General features: G+C 28.8%; 2 protein-coding genes across 3 annotated transcripts in view; both read left to right on the top strand.

Annotated features, from left to right (window-relative positions):
• Window positions 1-25758, top strand: part of LOC107171053 (cyclic nucleotide-gated channel alpha-3) — a 110439-nt gene that overhangs the window by 23490 nt on the left and 61191 nt on the right. For both annotated transcript variants that reach the window (XM_089223596.1, XM_089223597.1), the window contains exon 2: window positions 24023-24809. In XM_089223596.1, the coding sequence (XP_089079722.1) occupies window positions 24608-24809 (202 nt within the window). In that variant the 5' untranslated portion in view covers window positions 24023-24607. The remainder of the gene's footprint in view (window positions 1-24022; window positions 24810-25758) is intronic.
• Window positions 19835-20998, top strand: LOC107170391 (uncharacterized). Its single transcript, XM_015520492.2, has 6 exons — window positions 19835-19909; window positions 19977-20034; window positions 20274-20350; window positions 20408-20505; window positions 20573-20826; window positions 20919-20998. Exons 1-6 carry the CDS (start codon window positions 19835-19837, stop codon window positions 20996-20998), a joined length of 642 nt encoding a protein of 213 aa, XP_015375978.2.

Genomic DNA, 25758 nt, shown 5'->3' with positions numbered 1-25758 from the left:
GAATTTCACATTTTATTTTTTAATTAACAATCGTCTGCCATGCATATTCTTCTGTTATCATAACACGTTGATAGTTTTCCATTTATACTTGTTACACAATATGGCCTGAATTTTAGACTAATTGGAATTATTTTTCTTTGTTCCAGACAACTTGACAGGTATATTTGTCGTATTTATTCACCCACATAGCCCCCGGATGGTCGAACAATCCCAATGATAAAGATATACGATTACATATGTGTAAAGATATATATAAATAATATGAATATATATATACATATACCCACCACTATGAAAGTTTTGAGTATACTTTATTGTCCGACTTCATTGCCTTGTTATTTTTTTTCAATCTCATCATTGTGAATATCTGTCTCCATTTCTCAGTGACTGTTTCTGCATCCCCAATTGTATTTAGCCAGAAAACATTTTTTATCCATGATCAACATAAGGAAACCTTTATCGTCATAGATATTGATTTAACTTTTTCAAAATGTAACAATAGATAGAACAAAAATATCTCGGATCTTTAATTTCTATTTTTAATATATATTTCTATTTACTTCATTCCGTCTATATATAAATCTATTTGTATTTTTATTTATACACAGACATTTTTGAATTCAAAACACTATTAAAAATAGAACTGTTTTGTCTAAATACTTGATCAAGATTTAATTAATTAATATTTATTTTACGTTTCTTCATAGTATGTTTGATTAATATTATATATATTATCGTGCCGTTTTCATTGACATTTCAAAAGCTTTTGATAAGGTTTGGCATCACGGGTTGTTGTACAAGCTCAAAATTATCAACACACCAAATTATCTATTCAACTCCCTAACTTCGTTTCTATCTAACAGGCAATTTACTGTTAAAATAAATGACAACTTTTCTTCTTTCCAATCAATAGTAGCTGGCGTCCCACAAGGATCTATACTCGACCAAACGTTATTTAACATCTACACTTCCGACAGCCCGCAATCACCGCACACAAACATAGCCCTCTTCGCGGACGATACTGTTATCTACTCTGAATCTCGCAACCCAGAAGCAATATCTGTACACTTACAAAACCACTTAAATACATTATCTGTCTGGTGTAAGAACTGGAAAATATCAATTAATCCATCAAAAAGCGTAAGTGTATTATTCAGTCTACGCCGTAATCCTACTCCACCACCGCTAATGTTTAACCACGAACCAATCTCATGGAAGCCAACCGTCAAGTACCTTGGTGTAACGTTGGACAAAAGATTAACCTGGTGGCCACACCTCTCATCCAAACTTCAACAAGCCTATCAACGTTTAGGAATGCTCTTCCCTATCTTAAACAGAAAGTCTTCCCTACAAAAAAACCTTTCCCTACTTATTTATAAGCAAGTACTACGTCCATTAATCACTTACGCCTGCCCTATTTGGGGTAATTGCGCACAAACTCATCTCAAAAAACTGCAGATATTTCAAAACAAAGTTTTAAGAACGATAACAAACGCTCCATGGTTCGTAAGAAATTCAAACATACACAAAGACCTCAACATTTCAACTATTCAAGACCACATCAAGCTCACAGCTGTGAGCTTATTCGAATCCATCCACTGGTCAACAGGCTCAATGCACTACCACATCAATATCAGACCACCTCCACAGCGCCGTCTCAAACGAGGTCGCCCGCATGACCCGCTAATTCCTCAAGACACTATCTAACTTAATTTTCTAACTACTGTTTTCATCTAACGTAAAATTGTAACTTATTTATTAATACGCCAAAATGTATTTTATCTTTCATCTCTAGGTATAGATAGCGCAAGCTAGGAGTACCTTATCGTATTATAATAAAAAAAAAAATCTTGCGTAGTGACTATTTATTTCATTGGAATGTTTAAAAACGATCAGACTTTAATAAGTTAACTATATGCTGAATTGTCAACACAATATATATATTCAACTATTATAATATGTACCTGGAAGTTCATAAGGGAGGGGGAAATACATTTGAGTAGATATAAATTTTGATAGATATACAGGGTGTCCCGCGAGGATTTACCCATTACGATATCTAACGAAGTAATGGAGATATTAAAATTCTAGTTTTATAATAAGATTTACAGGGATAAGAACTACAATTATTTCATTTTTAAATTAATTTTAATGTTTGGGTAAAAAATTTTAAAAATATATTTTTTTATTTAATTATTTCCAAAAAAATTAAAGATAGCCATTTTGTAGAGTTTATTTTTCTGATAATATTGACGTTTCAAAATTTTGTTTTCATTAATTTCCTGATTTTTTATATGTTTTCTAGTTTTGAAGAAATAAAATATGATTATAAATTTATAACTATTAGGTTCACGGAAAGTATTCAGCCGTCCGTATGGGAATGCGCGCGGCGCGACGGGTCACAATATGTTTGATAACATTACGGTGTTAAATAATTCGCAATTTTTCTCGAAACTAAAAAAAATATTAAAAATCAGAAAATTAATGAAAATAAAATTTTGAAACTTCAATATTTTCAGAAAAATAAACTCAACAAAATGGCTATCTTTAATTTTTTTTAAATAATTAAATAAAAAAATAAATTTTTTTTACTTTTTTACCAAAACATTAAAATAAATTAAAATATGAAATAATTGTAGTTGTTATATCTGTGAGTCTTATTACAAAACTAGAATTTCGATATCACCTTTTTTTCGTGAGACATCGCAATGGGTAAATCCTCACGGGACACCCTGTATATGTAAATCAATTAAGTGCTATGATATTGGAAGGAGATTTTTCGTATTCGAGATATTACGGTTCAAGTTACTATTGAAGTTGATTGTAGTTTTGTGCATTCAACTTTTTAACTCTCATTTAGAGTTGAACTTAGATATGTTATTCAAATAGTTGTTGCCTTCAAAAGTCAGTGTTATGGCTAAAATGTATTACACGTGGTAATCACACTTTACCAATAAATCTATAATATATTATTTTTGTTGTATAGAATATTCACGGTCAGAAATAAAGTTAAAATAGCGTGAAAATATATCCAATTTGGAAAGCTGTGGTTTAATCAGTACGCAAGAAGGTTTCGATACATGTAATGATATACGAGTATACCATTAAGTACTTGATTTTTATGTATATACATTTTCTTATATATTTTAAAACTCCGCGTCAAAACATCGAAAATCAAATGAATTTTTAACGGCATATTATAGCTGTAAAAACTATTGTTCTTAGATAATAGAATTGAGTGTCTACTCAATTTTACTTACAATTTAATTATAAGCATAATTATTGTAATAAGTAAGTAAATATAATTTTTTACTTCTTGATACAATATATAAAATATAACATTTATAATTGATATTTAACAGTATTTAATGAAATAATGACAATATCGTAAGGGTGGTATTGGTATATTATTATAACATAAGACGGAGTGCCTGAGTGGATTATGGCGGCAGTGATTATGTGCCACGCCGTCTGTTAAAACTTTGAACATGGATGTTTTTTGCTTACTAATCTGGCAACTGCTTAAGAGTAAATTACTATTATAGAAGGCCATGTTAACATCGTTTCAACCACGTGCATTATTTTTGTCTGTATTTAAAGACATATAGGATTCTGCTTGATAGAGGAAAAGGCGAAGGTTGACGAGTGAACTTTAAAAACAAAAAATGCCAGTGGCCAATCGAAACTCTTAATTAAAATACAAGTATTGAGATCGCGATGGAATGTATATTAATACAATTAAAAAGTATAATTTATAAGAATGAATATTCATTTGAGTATCATACTAGAAAAAAATTTGTAAATATAGGTACGTATAAAAAAAAAGTACAAAAAAATGAATCATTATAGTTATTAATTTTAAAATCTTATAGTAATTGGAGAATTTGAGTTGCTTTGAAAAAATGTATGGTGCTTACTTCGCTGTCTGGATTTGGACTAAGACTTAATCTGATGTGATGACTTATATTTTAGTTCTTCTCTTAGTTTTTCATGTATCAAACTTTCTTCGAAGATGTAATTGTAATTGTCATTCAATATTTTTATTATTGTAGATATGCAACTTAAATTTTATAAAATAGTGTTTTTAATCAATTAAGTGTTTAAGTTGTCATCAGTACCAACATTTTATTAGCATGTATAAATCGTACAATTTTTCAAATGCATTTTCGTTTCATCGGTTTGATATCACACCATTATACCAATATCTTCGTTGTCTGTCTAACTAATCTTAAACTTAATTTGTTTTCATACTCCCACGCGTAATTTTTTTCTCATGTGATGGCCTCAAGCTATGTTTTCTTCGTTTTGTTGCTACTATCCCCTACTGGAATACTTTTTTAAGTCACAAACTTTCTATTTTCATTTTTCATTCTCTTTCTTAATTCTATTTTTTCGTCTGACACTTCACTCAATCCATCTTGTATTGTATTCCAATAACGTTCTCTAGCATTTTATATTTATTTCTAATATTTTTTTATTATAACTATTCACACAACGTTTTTATTACTCGGCTATTTTTCATTTATGACATAAATCAAGAAACCTCATATTTATTTTTACTCATTTTTAGATAATCAGCAATTTTACGCTATATCTTACTTCTATTAAATTATATTGTTTATTTACTTCTATAATTTAAATTAATTTTTTCAAAGTTAATAATCTTCTAAGTTCTTACTTTCAATAATTTGGAAACAAATAACTTTATGATATAAAATTATTTTATATTTTTATAAATGTTAGTTAAATGAAGTTTTATATAATATTTATATTTACAATTATCTAAATAATATAATTTAATCACTATTTCTAAGATCGATTATTTACAAAATCCAAAAGATTTTTATTATTTTGATTTTTTGATGTTAAATACAAGAGATATTAATATAAGTACTATATAAGTAGTATTTTTATCGTGTATATTATGTAGAACAAATATATTATCCTACGTATGTAATGTCTACCATTGAAGTAAAGTCTCGTAATAAAATTATTCATCAATGAAAAAATCAAGAGGATGAATTAAAAAAAATCCTATTTTTCAAAATCTACTTTTTGATAATAAATTACATAATTCATTGCAAATGTGTAGGATAAAGCGTGAATGATATTAAATTGTTTAATAGTCTAACAAATTTAATTATATCAAAATCATCGTTTTTAAAAATGCTACAAAAAATAATATTATAAATGTCTCGTTTTTTATTACAAGAGACATTATTTCAGTACCAGTGGGTCGATGCACTTAATATAAATTTATGGTAAATAACCATCGAATCATACTTCAGTCAAGTGACTTAAAGAGTGGCAATTATTTTTGCACCAAGTACAAAATGAATACATTTTATAATTTGTATCTATATTAGTATACCGGTATACACTTAAATATTTCAATATTGTATAATACTATGTATATTTTTAATTATAATAAATCATGTAAAACGAGTTAACGTAGGAATAACTGATTACCAATAAATGTATAATAATAAAAATAAATATATTGTACCTTACAGTTATATATTAAATATATAACAGATAAAAATTTGATACACATAGTTTATAAGTATTATATAAATAACTGTCCAAAAAATAAAAAGTATTAAAATTACTTCTCACTTATCGCTTTAAACAAGATCAATATCAACCTAAACTAATTATACAAATACAAATACAATACAGTTATATTTTCTAATATAAAAAATAAATGTTTTCTCAATATTTTTTTTTTATGATTTTTTCAAAAAACTTGATAACAGGTATGTATAGAATATTATATCGTTTTTTTTTTGTATGATTAAATAAAAATATTATATTAAGCTAATTATTTTTCATCGATATTTTATGTTTCATTTATGGAATATATTTTTGCTGTCTACGTTATCCACGTTTTATGACTTTATAAAAGTTATTATTATTTGTACATCAGATAGCTTCTCTACACGTCACAGTAGTATATCATTGTTATTAGTACACACATATGATGATACACACTCGTATAAAACATATGCCTGCAATATTATGTTACCACACGTGCACGCAGCAGATATGGGAGAGGGTGCGTGTATTATTAATTCAAAAGCGAAATACTCGAGTACGAAGCTCGTAATAATATATCGTGTATAGTCTATATAAACCAGTGTGGAGGAGGTCCCGGGTATTATAATTATATTTTTGCAGCATAAATAACGTGAAGTGTGCTTGTCGTATTATTATCACTGCGGAGAGATAATGCAGGGTGAATTTTTTGGGAAATTACGAACACACACATATAAAATTAATTAGTCTCAATGAAGTCCCTATTTTAGTGATTGCGTGTGAGCTGGACGGTGGTCCGCTTATTATTAGGGTGTACGAAACGAAGAGCGACGACGGCGGCGGCGGCGACGACGACGACGACGACGACGAAACGAAATCGATAATAACCCTTCAGACATACTGCGGTGTGGCGAAGACTACTCTCTCGGAGACGACCCCATTTATTCGAAGTTCTCACCAGTCACCACGTACCTACACAACACACACGCACACACACTTTGTCCAATCCTTTCGACTATATATGTAAACGAAACGTTTTGTATTCAAAACGTGTCAAATATAATATTATATACGTATGTACAAAGCACTCGCTATGCAGACGGTAGTGTAAAATCGCGGTGGTATGGTTTTGTGGTTTATTTTTTTCGTTTCAGACGTACGCGTGCACTAGCGTCATCGTATTTTCTTCTCTCTAGTGGTCGATTCAAGCAATAATAATAATAAGAACAAGAAACTAGGACCGGAAATTCTTGTTCACGTGTGGGAGCGGTTCGTCGGGTGCAGTTTACCAATAATAAATGTAAATAAAACCAACGAACCGAAGAGCGGAGTGTGCGAACCTGTAAAATTACTATTTTTCGCAAACTCAGATAAAGGTTAAAAGGGTTTGTGCACGTTGTATAAGCGCGTGTTTGTCGTATTAATGGTAGGTTACTTTTCGGTTTATAATTTACAACGAGAGGAGAATCGTTTCCAAGGTTTTCAAACGATACTAGAATTATTTATGAACAAAGCCATTTAGGCATCGATGTTCCTTCGTCTATACTACGCGAATAGTATCTACCATCTAGTTATACATATTTTGTGTTTTGGGGCTATTTATCTAGCCGACATTTCTACATAACCGCAAACGAAAATGACAGGTAATAGACGCTTTCAATTTGTTTCACGTCAATCTGTCATCTTACCATAATATTTTTTTATGCGTATTGAGTAAGAGTATTATAGGGGTAACTACAACAATCTATACCTCTTTAGTGAATGCATAATGTATATGTATATTATATTATGTGAGTAACTTAATATATTCAAATTTAACGTCCTGGTATGAATCATTATTCACTTTTGATTTGCTAAGATTTAAGCACACTTCAAGACAGCCATTTTTCCAACCACTACAGGAATATAACTATTAGCAAAAAAATATTTTATGTTATGTCGTATAGTTAAAAATTTATTTAAAAATAATTTTATAACAAATATTCATAGTGATATTATAACATATTTATAAACTGAGAACTAAAATTGTATATCACGATTGTTGTTGAAAATTATGTTAACCTAACCTTGTATTTGATGTGTTGAAATCTCACCTAAATTATTTGTAAACTTTGGTTGAAACTTGAATTGTTTAATTACTATAGGTATAATTACTATAGGTATAATATATAAACCTATCATTAACGGACCACATTTATATTACCAACGGAAATCTAACTGAAATGCATAATCGTGAACAAATCAAACATAAATTAAATTCGGATGGCCATTTGATTTCAAACTTGATGTTGGGTTAGGTATTCATTATGCTTACTAATTTATATGTGATGTTTAGATAAGATTGATGGACATTTATGACACAATTCTTATACTACATTACTACCCCAGTGGGTTATAAAAATAAAAATAAAAATGAAAATATTTTATATTATGGTAATCGAAAGATTGATAGGTCAATGAAATCTTTTTACAGAGAATTGCCGCTACTAACACCAACACGTTTAAAATGGGTATAAACTTTTGAAACTCGTCAACTAAGTTTAATCGTGTTAAATGTGAGCGAGATCGACGGTATATGAAAAATAAAAATAATAACTATAAACAATGATTATTTTTTAAATGTGTCATGAAATAACATGCATTGGCATTATGATTCAATTTCCATGTTTTTTTTTTCGTTAATAATAATTTTCGTACAGTGAGTGGTGTATTATATAACGATTTTTCCAATAACATGATTATTACACTAAGCACTCTAATTTATTATTTATTTATTAGTTTTTTTTTTTTTTATTGGTCTTGAAATTATTAATAATTTCTACTTCAACATCTGAGGTCATTAACATTACATTTAATATCATACTAGAAAACATAATAAATATATATATATATATATGAAAAAGTACATAAAAATAAATAAATACAGTTGTTAGTTTTAAAATCTTATAGTAATCGTAGAATTTATGTTGCTTTGAAAAAAATTATGGCGCTTACTTCGTTGTCTGGATTTGGACCAAGGCTTGTTCCGATAGCATGGCTTACCTACATATTTCCCTGTGTGCGTTAATGTGATTTTGATATTTAGTTATTTTCTTAGTTTTTAGTGTATTTTGCATTCTTCGAAGATGTATTTGATTATGATTGTGGTGCCACATGTTTGGTTTATTGACGGCTAGCTTTTTGCCATCAAATATCCATTTGTCATTCTTATTTGTCCGATTCTAGCTCGATTCAGATTTTTTTCGTTTGCAATAAGTACTTATGTTTGGGTTTCCTTTCTATTTTTTTACAGTTTTTTTTTTTTTTTTTTAATTTGATTCAGTTTGTTTGTTTGTGTGCTCCATATTTTTTTCACATGGATGTTGTGTTTTGTTTTATTAATTATTTTATATCTGTGTACATATTATCATCATATGAGTTGATTATTTTGCATAATTTGAGCGAATAGCAAGTTTAGCTTGTTTTATTGCCCTTTCATTGCCGTCTATTCCTATGTGTTCAAGTAGCCATGTAAGAATTATGATATTGTTATTATTTTGCTTCTACTAGTGTGTTTTTGATTCGTATAGCTATATCACTAGGATTAAATTTATTTTTTACACTGACGAGTGCGTTTATTGAGTCGCTCGAAGATAATAAAATTTTGATTTTGATTTTCGTTCATGAAATGAATTGCTAGAAGTTTAGCTACTGCTTCAGATGTATACATAGAGCATGTTGATGGTAGTTTAAACGTAATCTGTAGATTGTTTTTTATTACTGATATTCCTACCACTTCATCATTTTTGGAAGCATCAGTTAATTCTAAAAAAACGTTATATGAGCTTGTCCATGGGGGAAGGGGGCTTAATATTTTTTCTTTCTTTATTATTTGTGGTATTTTTGAATAAAATTGATTATTTAGTAGTTCTAGTGTTATTTTGTTCGCTGATGCTGGGTTGTTTATTAATCTAGATAGTCTCGCCGCATATAAAAGTAAATACTTTTAATTATCATAGTATAAAATGTAATACCTTATGTTCCCTATAAATATATTAAAATGCGTATACATTTATAATAACTTCTTAGCACTTTGTTATTTTTTGTCACTAACGAGTATCGTATGTATTTTAACATAGGTCACTTATAAGTTATAAAAATATATTTTTCATATTATGTAATTTCAATATTTTTTAAATGTGATATGAACCATTTATCAGGAACTTTGAATTAGGTTTTTTTTGTATATTAAACATTCAGATACATAAACAAAAATATTACAATGCTCGAAAATAAACTTAAAAAAATTAAAAATCAATTTTATTTGCCTATTTTTTTTTTTGTTTTTTTTTTTTAAGTAATTAAAATATTTATGACTATAACACATCAATGTACCAATTAGGTTCAACAAAGAATCATCCTTTGATTTAAAAATGTAGTATCATCTCGCTCTGCACTGTACAGATTCTAAAACAACTAATTATCGTCACTTGATTATTACAAGTATCTTACAATTTGTACCAGTGATACAATGTTTAGTGCACTGTAATCTACATTTAACTGAAAGCATATACATTATACATATTCTCAAGATGTAAAATCTTGCTATTTCTTTTCGTCGATAAAGGTAAATATTTTAGTAAGTTATAGATCCAAATATTCTGAAAAATAAACATTAAAAATTTAGACTCACTTCACAACATACTGAACAGCCTGAACAACTTTTGGGGTATATTTTTTCTATGCAGAATATTTTATTCTGTCTGTGCGTTCGATTCTTTTCCTCTATATTCGTTAAATTAAGATAACTTAATAATATTATACAAGTGCACGCGCTTCAGAGTTACACAAGGTGCGTACTATAGAATGAATAAATGGTCACCATGGTCGTGACTATATACTGGCCACTGATGGAAAATCCATACACGATGTGCTATAATCTTACGATAATTTATGCGGGGATGCGAAACATGAGGATTCTCTGAAGTCGTTTTGTAGGATTTACCTACTTTGTATTGTTGATTATTCTTTTTCCACACAAAATTTTTTTTTACTGATCTTTTCGTATCTAACTGGAAATATGATTAAGTACGGCATTTTTAAAGTATTGTTACGATATTGAGTGTTATTTAGAAAACGTTTGATAATCTGATCATATTCTAAGCACTTCCGCGATTCCAGTCCACAAGCCTTTTTACTCAACGAATAAAATGTTATTGAGATTTTAGAAAAAAAAAAACGAAAAATTTGAAAATTGAAAATGTCTATAAATAAATTAAAAACATTTCAAATATTTTGAAAATTTTATCAAGTATAGGAAATATCAATATAAATATTCAGTGAAAATTTTATGTATTTACAATAATTTGTTTTATATTTACACCAATATCCAAAGTCAATTTTTTCAAAAACCAGTTTTGCCTGAAACTTCCCGTTTTATCTTTATTTTTGTTTTTGTTTTTCGGTGCTCTTGGAAACTACTTAGAATTTCAAATTTTGATTCAGAGTTAGCTAGATTAACTTTGTCACTAGAAAAGCTACTGAAGTGGGAAATCTAAGCATTATTTCGACTACTTATCGTGTACATAAACACAAAATATAAATAAATAAATGAAACACACTTCATTATAAAATCAATACATTCATCGCTCCATTCAGAATCCATTTAAAATATAGATATCAAAAAATAACAAATGCTGAAATAAATATGCTACACAATATCTTATCCACGATTTATATCTATTAAATTTATGATAGTTTTTACCTTTTTGCAAGTCACCTAGTTTTTAGGTGTGGAAATCGATGTATTATATAAATATCATGTTTGACCTCATTAGCGATTGACCTTTAATAATATCTTTGTCTACATATTTTAATTTTATCAAAGGCTAAAATTGGATGACTCAACAGTATATTGCACAATATACGTCATATTAAATAATTTTGATATTGTACTGCTTGTTTTATAGGCTAACACTGCAAAAATCATAATAATTTTGCTTTTTTAATTTACTAATTTAGAATTATAGAAAATTCGTGAATTCGAAAATTCATAAACACTATGTGTAAATGAAATATTTATTGCGTTCATTTGAATTTTCTCATAAATTTTATGATTTTATAATTATTACGTGTTAACAACATTAAAATTTAATTATTATTATTCAGTGCTACATGATGTTTAGTATAAACTCGGTCGATGAAATTAAAGCCAATTTTAAAGGCGGATTCATTTGCTTAAACGAATGTATCTTCTATATTATTAATTATATTAATCTATACAGCACAAAAGCTGTAGCATATATAATTGAAAATTATTAAAAGAGATCTTATAAAATTTGACTTCTGATAATTGAATACTGTAATGATGGACGGAAATAGCGTTAGAGATATTTTGGGTAACTGAAGCATTACTATAATAATATTCAATAAGCTTAATACAAATTTAGGAATCGTTTGTAGGGCAATTTTTATTTTTCAGAAGCTTAGTCACTGAACACTCTCTCTTATTTGTGCCTACGAATACAATATGTTGTGATTAAAAGGTAGACTTTTTGGAATCATTTGATTTATAATTACCTATAAAAAATGTATACAAAAGTTGTCTGAGTTAAAACAGAATTTTGGATTTATCATTTGTGATTTAAAGAATTTATCTTAAATCTTAGGATGATGTAGTGAAATATATGTAGTGAAATATATCGTATTGACATAATATAATATGGGAAAGTACGTATAAATTAGTGTTGTTATAATTATTTGCAATTATTGCTAACCAAACGGGTCGAAATTCTGATTAAAATCATTGAGCCAGTATACATTCAAAAATATTATCATTTAAAAACTTTGTAGAAATATTATAATAAATAAAGTGTTTGATTATGATAATTTTGAATATTTGAATATTTTAAAATATTTTTTATTATTATTGCATAGTTTAAAAAAGTAAGTTACTCATTGTGACTTCTTTGGTAATTGTATAATAATTACCATATTATCATTATTATAAAGTGTAGTCTTGTCAATAATTGCAATATTATACAAAAACTAGAATTCAATAAAAATATTATAAATGTTTTTATAGATCAAAATACAATATTTTGTATTCCATTGTAAATTGTAATGTGAATTTTCTGCTATAGATGCTATATTTCGAATCAAGGCCTGGATTAATTTTAAAAAAAATCCTCATTTATTATAATTCTAATAATATTTTTATAACCTATCTCCTATTTTATTCAAAATGGATAAATTAAAATAATTACATTTAATGAAAACATAAAAAAAAAACAGTGTTTTAATAATATTATACAATTTTATGGTAAAATGACATTTCGTCATTGATCATTTTAAATTAATGTGATTAAAATGTTTTGTATACCGTATTCCCGTCAGTCAATTCGATTTTAAATCATATATTGACTTATTGACATACGCCAAATTTTTTTTAGCTTCCGAATTTAAAAACGTCCAAACACAGAATTGTAAACGTAAACTATAGGTGTAAAAAGTACATTCAAGGTAGAAATTCTAAAATGGAGGTGCACTCGAAATGGAGAGACTAAAAATATTAGTTTTAGCATGACATATTTTTTTTTATCATTATTATTAACAAAATAAAATTTACCATCAGCCATTGGGGTTTATAGCATAAAATATATACCTATACATAACATAATATGTATTTCATAACAAAAAAAAGAAAAATGAAAAATAAATAAATAACTTATGAAAGCTGTTTCTAAACTTAACTAAAAAAAAATTGAGAATTTTTTTTAAAGCATTGTGAAATCGTATAATACGTTTATTTTTTGAAATGTAAAATTCAATTGGTATTTTTATTGTTATAGTTTTACGTAATCGATGAACTCGAATGGTCCGTTCATTCAAACTTAAAAGTATACTATTGTAATGAATAAAAGTTTTTATTTTACATGTTTGGAATTGCGTGATTGCTAAACTTATATATTAGGTACCAGCACCTTCCGGAAACGAAACGAGTTATACTTTCTTGTTTGCGCAGATTCGCTATAAAATAAATCTCTAGAGGATAAAATTATCGTTAAAAAAAATTTAAAAAGAATTCAAAGAACTATTATTGCGTACATAATTGTATACTTATATTAATAGCATTAAATAATATGCTTATAGCTTATACAGAATAGTTTCTCAGACCTTCAACAATATAGTTTGTATAGTGCACTGCAAGCTATAATATTATTATACTTATCTACTTACTGGCTGGCTTGCAGTAGCACATGCAATTATATTGTTGCAGATTTATGGTGACATTTCTGATATACAGGATCGTACATTATATTGTGGAACACTACAATTACAGTCTGCAATAGTATGTATAATTTAATATGAAATTATAAATACATATTATATGTTTGCACAAAAAATGCAGCCATAGATACATTGTAAACTGTACGCATAACTTCTAAAAGACAAAACTCAAAAACATACCTAGTTTTTAAATATTGATCGTTCAATTCTAACGTTTAAATAGGATTACTCTGTCAAACCATCGGAACTGGAAAAATAAATTTAACGGGATTAACCTTACCAAACTAAAAAGTTACAAACATTTTAAGCCACAACTCATATATTGTCGATTGAACAAATCAATTTTCTTTAAAAGCAATAAAATAAAAATACATGATTTATAGCTGATCGATAGTTTCAAATTTTGATCGAAGCGATGATTGTATTGATTTTACAACGATGCGTTAAAGATATTCTCAAACAAAATAATCGAAATCCTAAAAATACATACACACTGTATACTCTGTTTATTCAAAGCGTATATTATATATCGAAAAGTTTTGAAATTTGAAAACGTAAAATATGTGAATATAGATGAGTCATTGATATAAGGAATTTTATCAACAACCCTTTTGGTGATTGTGGAGAATAATGTATAGATATCGGTCGATGGTAGACGTTCGATAACAATCCAATACAATCCACGATCGTACCAACTATTGCAATAACTAATATAATTAAAAAATGCGATAAAATGTAAATTAATTCCCATACTTAGGTAGTATGATCACAGCAGATGGGAAGGACACAAGAGAAATAAAAAGACACATAGGAATGGCAAAATTAGCGTTCAGTAAAAAATTCAAATTACTTACGTCCAAAAAGCTGAATCTCAACATTAGGAAAAGATTCATTATAATATATTTTTGGAGTATAGCCCTACGGGTGCGAAACTGCGAAATATGGATTATTAATTAAGTAAAGAAGCGGTAGGACATACATTAAGACATCCTAAAGAACTACACAGTACAATACCAAAGGGCATGATCGAAGGAAAACGAGCACCTGGGCGACTTCGCAACACTTACATCAGACAAATCAAAAAATATGCAGGATTTGGAAGTTATAGGGTACTAAAAGAAATAGCTAGTGTCCGTGAAGAATAGAGAAGGAGGGTTTCAAACAAACCTACGAGTTGAAAAAAAAAGTACCTATAACATAAAATGTGAACATTTATCCCGAATGTAACCCGAATATTTTTAGTTACCTATGTTGTGCACAATACATAAGTATAGGTACCTAAGTATAATGACACAATATCAGTTCGGATTTTGAAAATTTATAACCAAAAATGTACTTGCCAAATACTATTTGGTACCTGAGTAATAGTAATACCTAACCTAACCTAACCAACAATTTTCTATTCCTAAAAAAAAAAAATAAAAAAAATATGAATTGCCAGACTTGAGTGTACTCGTCAAGCTATATGAGGGTCTTAGCGCGTTAACATTTTTACGCGTTCTTCCATAGTTATGATAAAAAATAAATAAAATAATACACTAGAATCTGAATTTTATGATAATATTATATGTATAGCAATTCCAATGTTATTTTATAAGAGTACGCTTCACGTATGAACGGTTTTAGCGAAATCGCACCGACACCGTTCCAGAATATTATTATATTATTACACTTCGGTGACGTATTTTGCAAGCTATGTATATTATATTAGGTATATCAATATTATATACAGGCATTATAGGTGGTATTAATAACATCAACTCTCACGCATGACGTTTTCTAGTCCCGAGAATATTGATCTATACATAATATATAACACTATATTTTATTAAAACGACATTCTCTGCGAACTGCGCACGAAACATTATTCGGACCTTTAGTTTAATCCATTTCGCACGTTTCATCGTCGTTTTTTACGAAATAAATTATTTTTCAGTCCACGCGCAAAGTGGTGTATCGTAATTTTAAATTTTACACCGTTACATACGTAAAATTTTATTATAAATTGTGTACATTGTGTACATTGTTACAATATAACAATATGTAAAATATATTATATCCACTAATGAGCAAATTATGCTTATTTACCGACAATCTTAGATTGTACTATTAATCATTTCGTTGGGTGGAAGACTTTCCAACAGACCAACATTTCAAACATTTCAACGTTGATAAATGACCTAGATTCAACTAACTCCTAAAGCTGTAATATACAGAAATATTAAATCTGTATATTATTATATTATTATACGTATTATACAGTCGGACGTTTAGATTACTATTCTTGTAAGTGTGGGGCCTAAACAAACGTATACATATATATGTCAGTTTCACGAAACCCAAATGAGATATTTTGATCTGCGTCACATCATCGTTGTCGGTCATTTTAATACAGGAAATATAATATTGTACCTATATATCTAAATTACCGGATATTTTGTACAAACAAAATATTTAAATCAAAATGATTTCCATAGTGGGTAGGTACCTAGTTCCTATGTCAATGTAAAAATGTTATGGTTATTAATTTAATATTTATTAGTTTATTGTATAATGGCACAACCTGGGATATTTAACATACCTAAATAGTTTAACTTGAGTAGAAACCCCAACTAACTGGTTTCAAAATAGTAAAATTAATAAAATATATTATTTTGGGTATCTTTTATTTTTCACTATAATTATAACGAGTTTAATAATAGGTAATAATTATTATTACGATCCCCTGATATGCACAACTTGCGGCACGTACCTATCAGTCAAACACATTATGACTGAATGTCTATCATATACCGATTCAAGATTGGAATCAAATCTTCCTGAACACCTAGCAGAATCACTTGGCCACAACAACTCTTCACTCGTAGTTACCTTCAACTTCATTTCATTGGCAGAACTTCAAAACAAAATTTAAAAAAAAAAAATGTACACTTATTCAAATGTAAATATTGTAAATTATAGATGTAAGTAATGTAATTTCATTGTTCCCAATGGCCGATGTCGCCGAGGGCTTATTCTTAATAATAATTAAAAAAAAATTATTATTATTATTATTATTATATAAAATAAATTATAATAAATAATACTAATATACAGTTAAGAATAAACTGTTTAGAATTATACTTATTTTTACGAGTTTGTAATATTAAGCTATAAAGAGTAGTAAAAAGCAAAAAGTCTTTTTGAAAATATAAACATATTACGGTGTTTTTAATTGATTTAAATATAAACGAAGTTCTCAAGTTTATACCTTATAACGAAAAGATCATGATGAATATTATTCTGGCATACTTGTTTTTTTTTGTTCTTGTGATAGTTTTTACTAATTAGTAACTAGGTAACTAGAATTAGAACCTCATAAAATAAAATATATAGGTGTATTAAGTTAATGATAATATAAATACCAAGACCAACGTAGAATTATAAGCATGAATAATTTTTTCAAAAACAATAATATAATACAATTGTTAATAGTATATTAAACAAATATTATTTTTTAAATAATAAAACAAATTTTTAATCAGTATACACTAAACTAAAAACTATCTTAAATTATTTAATCAAATGTTGGAAATAAAACATAATATTGCGGTATCTAATAAGAGTCATTCCTTTTTCACAATGCCTTCTGGATAATGTAGAATATAAAATATTGTACCCAGTATACAATACACTTATGGACTTATGCATTATTTATACAAATCAGGATTAGGTAATACCAAAAAAAAAAAAAAATGATTTTAATACTTTGAATAAAAACATTTCCATCATCATGGTCGTTGAAAAGGGAATTTTAGTTGGTATTTAACTAAGTGTTATTTTGAAAAAATATATTTCACTACTCGTGGTGGAATATAGTCGTTTTGGCGTTAGTAGGCTAAAAGAATCTTGAATGAAAAATGACCTGCATACCGAACGTTTAACTTTATCCAGAAAACGGTTTGGTCATTAGCCGTTTTGTCTACATCATTTACTCAAAGCCATTCGAGCTTTTGATTAATTTTCAAGTAGGTTCTGGTGGCTTTAAAAGGATCCCCGTCACCCATTTTGTCGCCGTCGTCGTCATCGTCGTCGTCGTTGCCACCACCACCGCCACTATCGCAACCACTGACGTTCATCTACACCACAGAAGGTTTTGTCCCGTTGACGTGATTTACGAACATAATAAGAGAAATCAATACGGACCGACAAATTTTGGTGCTTTATTGCTTGCGTAATATCGAAAATCGGCAATGGTGGTCGATAATCATCTGCTATCATGCATTGGTGAACACGACTATAGCGGATAATATATGATTATTATTATGCACGCAGACAGAGATGGAACAGATCTGTAAAATAAAATATTTTCTTTTACAACAACCAACCAGTAATGTCATTGAATTTACGACTGAGTAGGTATGTGTTTGAAAACTCTTCCCTTTTGGCAATTCTTCGATTTTTGCAATGCTATTACCTCGTATTAATTCAAATTTTCCTTGCATTTAGGAAATATAAATAATGTGATAGTTTCTGATTATTACTGTATAGTAATAAAGTCAAGAAGTCTAGACTATTTTTTGTTGATAAATAATTGTATTTATCATATCCAAATGCCCAAACAGAAAGAATATTTATACTTTATAGGATTAAACGACGTTATTGGAATTCTGGACTTACTATAAAATTGTTAAAAATAATCATGCACATATGCACCCAAGATAACTTAAATATGTGACTAACATTTTTTTAAATAGAATAAAAAATCATAATTTATTAAATTTCAAGTTTCACCAGTGTCTTTAAATTTATAATATTATTATTATTATTAATACCTACCAAGTAACCAAATATGGTCTATATTTGTCTACCTTAAAAAAATTACAAAGATTACAAAAATGATAGTATACTTTACTATAGTTAATACTATATTGGTATTGGTTGAATCTTAACATTAAAAAAACAATATAACTATCAAAATAAAGTTATTTAATACAAAACGTGAAAATACGTCAACATGCTAAAAATCAAAATATTGAACTACCAGATTTGGCAATCATACATTAAACCAAAAAATTGGTGAAATATTTAAATATAGTATAAGTATAAATTTAGTAGTAAATATGTGGCTTGGTGAGGCGTGGTCGTAAACTCAATCTGCGAAAACGTTCTCAACATTGAGAATTTGAAATTTTATGTCAAAATCATTTTCAATGTGATTTTACATGATTATGAACACCTAAATTAATTTTTAAAGTACAAAAAACCTCAATCTATAATTGTATGTTAAAAATAACTGAATATGATTTTTTTAATGAAAAACATAAAAACAAGTGAACATTATTGACTCACTAATGATTATACAAATATATTTACAGTGATTATAAGGTCTTATATTATAAGACCTTATTGATTGTGGGGAAATGTATTTTATAATAATGAGACCGTCACATTCAGACGAAATTTTAATACATTTTTATAATTGTCTACTACGCTTGAATGAGTACCTTCGGTTCATGAATGAATTCATCCATTCCGGATGAGTCAATTTTTAAGTTTATGTTTCCGTTTAAATACCAGTTTTTTTACAAATTTTATAAAATATATAAAATAAAACTATTATGATGTCCTTATTGTTATTTTAATATTTAAAACTATTACAATATTTTAATTGACAAAAATTTACATAATTTTCGATTATCCATGAGTATCAAATAGAATTATATAAATAAACAGTTAATCATTATTCATTTGTCTATGTAATGAATGGTTTTTATAAACATTACAAAAGATTTAATTTATATTAGCAAGTGATGAAGATGAGATAGATTTCCAAAAACTACATTCAAATTTTACTGATAAAGTTGAATTGTAACTCAATGTATCCATAGTAATCGTCAATAACATGTGCCTTGTAATTTAGTTTTCATTGAGTTTTCATAAAATAAAACCAACATTAAAGAGATCTCTTGGTACATTTATAACTTTAGATATCGATTGCGAAAACTTATTAACAACTTATTCAAGTTGTATATATATTTCAGTTGAAATAATGTGGTTTCTCAAAAATACCTTCGGAATTATAACACTTCAAATTGGTGTCATTTCATTCAGTTCAATGTTTATCGTAAGAAAGTAGTTTTTAAGATATCTTACAGCGGCTGCAATCATGAAATTGATAAAATATTTTTCAGACTTTGGCAGCATGTATTTTATTGGTTAATGTATTGTCTCTAGATATAGAAGACCCAAGTATGAAATATTTATTTATTTCCGTTAAAACACAAACAAAAAAAACTATTCAATGATATTTATCTAGAAAATTCAATTGCATATTCTTAGAAATAATACTATTCATAACCTTAAATTGTATGATATTTCAACAGATGAGAGTATTTTTTTGTTGAGACTATCTCCGCCAACAACGTACTCGTATTTGCTTCAATAATATTATATTTTAATAAACTGCACATATTATTATCTGTTTATAGTGGCATGGATGATCATGTTTGTATTTATTTTTATTATGGTCATTACGTGGTCGATTGCTTTCAAAGGAGCTTACAAAGTAAATTAAAAATTCTGAAGTTTTCATCCATTTAACGATAGAAAAAAATCTGTTTAGGAACTACAAAGTTTAATTTCTACGGCTACGGTAATTTGGGCAGTGTATATTGTAATATGGAATGTATTAGTTATATGGTCATTTATTCAACAAAACAAGTAAAAAGCCTTTATGTTTACATTAAATTTAAAACGATAATATACAGATTACAATTAATATTCAAAGGAACATTTGTATCGGAGCTAGATGTCCGGATACGTTATGGCTAATGAACAATTCGTGGTATGAATTAAAACATATTGCAATTGAAAAGAATAAAACAAATATTTATAAAGGATTAGGATTAGAAAAAGTTAAGCTGTTAATTGAACAAAAAAAAGCTAATAATGAAATAATCAGTACTTTTAATGAGACAAGCATGACACCAGAAAATCGATGGAATTTAATTTCATCCGTATTATTAACAATTTTGTATACAAGTGTGTATTTTATCTTTATTTTAATAATATTTAATTATTGTCTTATAATATTACGTTTAAATACAATTTATTATTTTATATCTACTTCACAGTTATATTACTTTACTCATGGATGATTTTATTCAGTTTCCGAAAAGAAATTCAGCACAAGAAAAATTTAGAAACACAATGAATAAAAGTTTTATCTAACTGATTTTTAATGTGGTAATATATATTTTCATTCACTTAACAAATAAATATATTATATACTTTATCATTGTATATGCGTTTGTGTCTTGACGATAAATATTTTTTTATTATCTGTCTGTTACATAATTATTAACAAATTATTAAAAATAAACTTTGAGCAGTTTTTACTTTTTTTATTTTAAGGTGTTTTTTAAAATAACAATTTAAAAAAAACATATTGTTATATTTGATTTTACATTAAATAATTAATAGTTATGACTACAGTGTGACTAACTATGTGCTAACCATGCTTTGAATTGTGTATCCAAATTAAAGTTGAAACCCGAAAAAACAAAAAAAAATTTTTCAATTAGATCAGCTGTATAGTTGGTTTTTAATGCACCACGCCATTAAGTAGGTTAGTGTAATAGATGTGGTAAATTTAATTTCAATGATATTCAGTGTAATAGTGTTGCTATTATATTATATATAGAAAATAATTCTATCCACCATTTTACTAAATAAAAATTAGATGTATAATTAAATGTTAGTGTATTATCTATAAAAAAGCATTGGTTGGACTTTTACTTTTATATTCATAGTAAGCTCATCAATTACTTTCAATTAAATTTAAAAAAAAATTATGTCTGAAACGGCACTAGATAAACAGCTCAAGTAATGGTAAATTGTTGTAGTTTCATGCTCAATATCTAACTTGGTATAATTGAGAATTTGTTGTCATCAATATGACGTAGTCTAAAATGGTCTAGTTCATAGATATTCCATTTTTAAACCCCATCACTGTAGACAGGTTATTTAAAAATTTCTATCTACAAGTTTTTTAATTCAGCTATATTGTTTTCAAAAAACCGTTATGTATTTTTGTTATGACGATCGAATTCAAACCAATTGAACATAACTTTGAGTGGATAATTTAATTTAAGCAAGAGCAAATACAGATCGGAAAATAATTGTTCACGTATCCTTTTATTATAAAAGGTTTTCGTGGAATGTAAAGTATTACAAAATGTATTTTGTTAGAAAAGTATATAACGTGCTTCGGAGTGAAAGTGGAATATTTTCCACAAATTTTATACATTTAAGTATTACAGGTTAAGCGTAGTTAATATAAAAATATTTTATACTCTATACATAATTATTTATGTCTATGTTACATATTCTGTAGACAAAATAAATGGAGGTAAATAATAGTTATATTACAGGGAACTACACTGTAGCTCTATTTCAATTTTTAACCATAAACTAGATTAGTTTTTAAATATAAACACATTATTTAATAAAAATAATTTTTACTACTTAATTATGTTTTCAAAACAGTCTTAAAATAATTTTATTTATTCTTTCAGTTATCCTAAATGTCATGTTTAATTACGAATACAGAATATAGGTAGGTTATATTTAAAAAAAAAAAATGATTTGATTCAATAATAGAAACAATAATTATTGAATAAATAATTTAATTACAAGATAAAATCTCTTAGTAGTACCTAATTGAATTCATATTTTTTATACGAAGTTAATTTTTGTCGATTGTATTTATTTAATGCGAAAGAATCTGTTGAACCAATCAAATGTAACAATGGTAAATGGACTTAAGTCACATCTTGTGATGAAGTATAATATGAGCATATCTGCACTTAGTTAATCATTACGTTAGCAATTTTTTTAATAATAAGCATAGCAAAAAAATAATAACTATTTGATACCTATACACCTATACTAGGTAATAATAAGTAATTAATACTACTTGTATTATAATCGTTAAAACAGTTAAGTATTTCATTATTTGTCCAATAAATTATTATGGATATTCTATTTTATTTTGGTATAAAATTATGTAATCTATTTCGTAATCAGCCATTTAACGGTCCAACGGTTATCGACGTCTTACGTATAATATCTACAGTAGTCAGTAAGATAACACTCATGACAAACGCTTATGTCTTTTACTATTGTTTAATTTTCCAAATGACACAGTGAGAATACAAATTTATTAATGTTAATCAACTGACATTATACCGAATGATTAAAACTAAAAAGGTCACGTAGTAGCCTTTCTCATAAGTATTAGTAAACTGTATCTGAAGTAAAAATCTATACGCTTTATTTGGCATACTCGTAAAGTACTAACCTACATATTGATAACACTGTAATGTGATACAAAGAATAGATCACTTTTAAAGTATTGTATGATATGCAAAAACATTATTGTAAAGAACAAGTTTATCATATTTTCGCATGGATATTAGTTTAATTAAAACCACCATTGAACATTTGCTGCAGTATAAAAAATAAATGTCACCACGTCGAAAGTTGTTAATAGTTGTTTGTTTTAATTTCACATTGTTTTTAGCCCGTCGGTCGTAATCATAAATATAACTCATCCGGTTATTGTATTTTCATAAAAGCATTACAACTTTATCCATTAACGCGTTATTAGCCGGGCTGGTATCCACCGAAATACCTGTCCAATGACGTCAATTCTGGCCATTTAATGTTCGTGGTTTCGCGAACAACAAATGATTACAATATAAAATAGATCCGAAATTGTGACGACATGTGACTTAAGCCAGCGTCACCGCAATTTCGTCTGTCGTGTCATAAGGCTATATTTTATCGTGTTCTGATTGGAACGAACCGTGGTATCGTTCAATAAACAATATTCACCTGGATACATCTAAAACAGTGGTTCTCAAACTCTTTTCGTTTACGGCACACTATTATACATCACAAGTTTTCGCGGCACACCCAACACAAATGTAACGAAATAGAGTACTGTTTTCAATATGTTTATCAGGGTAATTACAAATATAAGACATTTCTCGCGCGCGCCTGCCTATTCGATCTCGGGACTCACTGGTTGAGGACCACTGATCTAGAATTGGGCCGAGCTCGACTGAAACGGTTTTACACATAATAATAATATTATTGCGCCCACGATTAGGACGAAACCACTCAGTTCACGGTCATTGTAACGCTTATTGACGATTTATCTATTGGTTTTCAGGTTGGAACCACAGCACACGGTACTCCCGGAACTCGAGTCTCGGTTAACTAACGTCCGTTGACGTGTCCGCAGCACTGAGGGCGTCTACGACCACCGGAAGTTGAGCGTCCCGGTGTCCGGTGCAGCGGAAGAGCCTGCGGACGACCCGGGAAACGGAACGAGAGCGGGCGCGGGCGGTGTCGGTGACAATATACGACGGCGGTGACGACGCGTTCACGCCGGCCCGTCCGCGCCCAACGGTCGTGATCGCGACGTTGCCCCGTGATCTGTGCCACGACGAGATGATCGCGCCCGGCTGCGGCGTTGGTACAAACAATGGTTGGCGGTGGTGATACCGCCGTGCCGGGGCGCCGGTCATCATGCGTTCCGAGCGGTCGGAGCGGCCATCGCCACTGTTGCAGCAGCAGCTACCACGGTCCTGCCACAAAATCCACACCGGGGCACCGCTACCGTGGTCGTCGTCGTCGTGGTTGTTGTTTCTAAGGGGTGGTCGTCATCTTCGCCGGCACCACCACCACCACCACCGCCGCCAGCGCAGAGCCCGGCTGATCTTCAACGTCGCCACCGCCGCTTGGTGTTATCACCATGCGGCTGGTGCAGAGCATCGCGGGCCGACGCGAGTCCGCGGACGCGCAACCTGCCACGTCCACTAGCAGCACGCGCCTGCTGCACCACGGCCAGTCGGCCGACCTCGAGCAGATCAGCATCGTGTCCTCGAATGCCACTCCGTCGCAAGTGACGTACGGCACTGGTCTGGTCACGGCCAACGGGCCCAGGATAGTACCAGGTAAAGCATTTCGATTTAAATAGGTAGTTTTGATTTACAAGGATCTGGCTCCTTTGAAACCTGCGACGTCAACTATTTGACTTGGTGTGCTTTGTTATAATAAAGGTACCAAAGGTATTACTAATTATCATATTATTGGACTGGACGGCAAAACATTTTTATTGATTGTTAATGTAAGCTGTGTAAACGCAATAATATTTTTTTCCATCCAATATATTAGTATTGTATAATTATTAATTCCATTAAATCTGCTAACAAACACCCATAAATGATGTATGAAAGCATATCAATAGCTGTTCTCACCAAGTACATACTTCAGGTATGTGGGTTTGTTTTAAGAACTATTATCTTATTATCTAAATGTGTTATTTTATCTTCATCTAATAAGGTATTGGAATGGAAAGGTGAGGGATTATACACCATAAGCTTAAAATTGATTATTTATAAAATCAATAAATCTATAACAGACTTATGCGATGTTAAAGCCTGTAAATAAAAATCAACATCCTTCAGTGCCCCAATAAATTTCAGCCAACATTGATAATTTGAATTCGCACTTTAAAACTTATACCACTATAACATTAAAAGATGACATATCTTTCATAAACTACATTAACTTTACGATTGTAAATTCCAATTAATACTTTAAACCTTTTATAAAATAGCCATAATATTTAAGTAGCTCATACAGCTTCTTTGTAGTATAATACATGAATTTAATATCCACAATCTTCATTACAGATAAAGCAAAGAAAATGATTCATCCAAACTTTTAACTTTAAAATATGTACAATGTATTTATAGGTTTTTGAATAATATTTCTTTTTAATTCAATTATTAATTTATAATGCTATCTTAGTAACCAAAATAACTAATTTCACCTTAAATTAATTTAGATGTACCTATTTCCATTCAAATATTCACTGCATTCTGCTCAATTAAAATAATA

Source organism: Diuraphis noxia, unplaced genomic scaffold (assembly GCF_037042655.1).
Source record: "Diuraphis noxia isolate RWA-SAM2 unplaced genomic scaffold, SU_Dnox_SAM2 contig0003, whole genome shotgun sequence".
Lineage (NCBI taxonomy): Eukaryota > Metazoa > Arthropoda > Insecta > Hemiptera > Aphididae > Diuraphis > Diuraphis noxia.
This window is presented reverse-complemented; position numbering and strand designations above follow the sequence as displayed.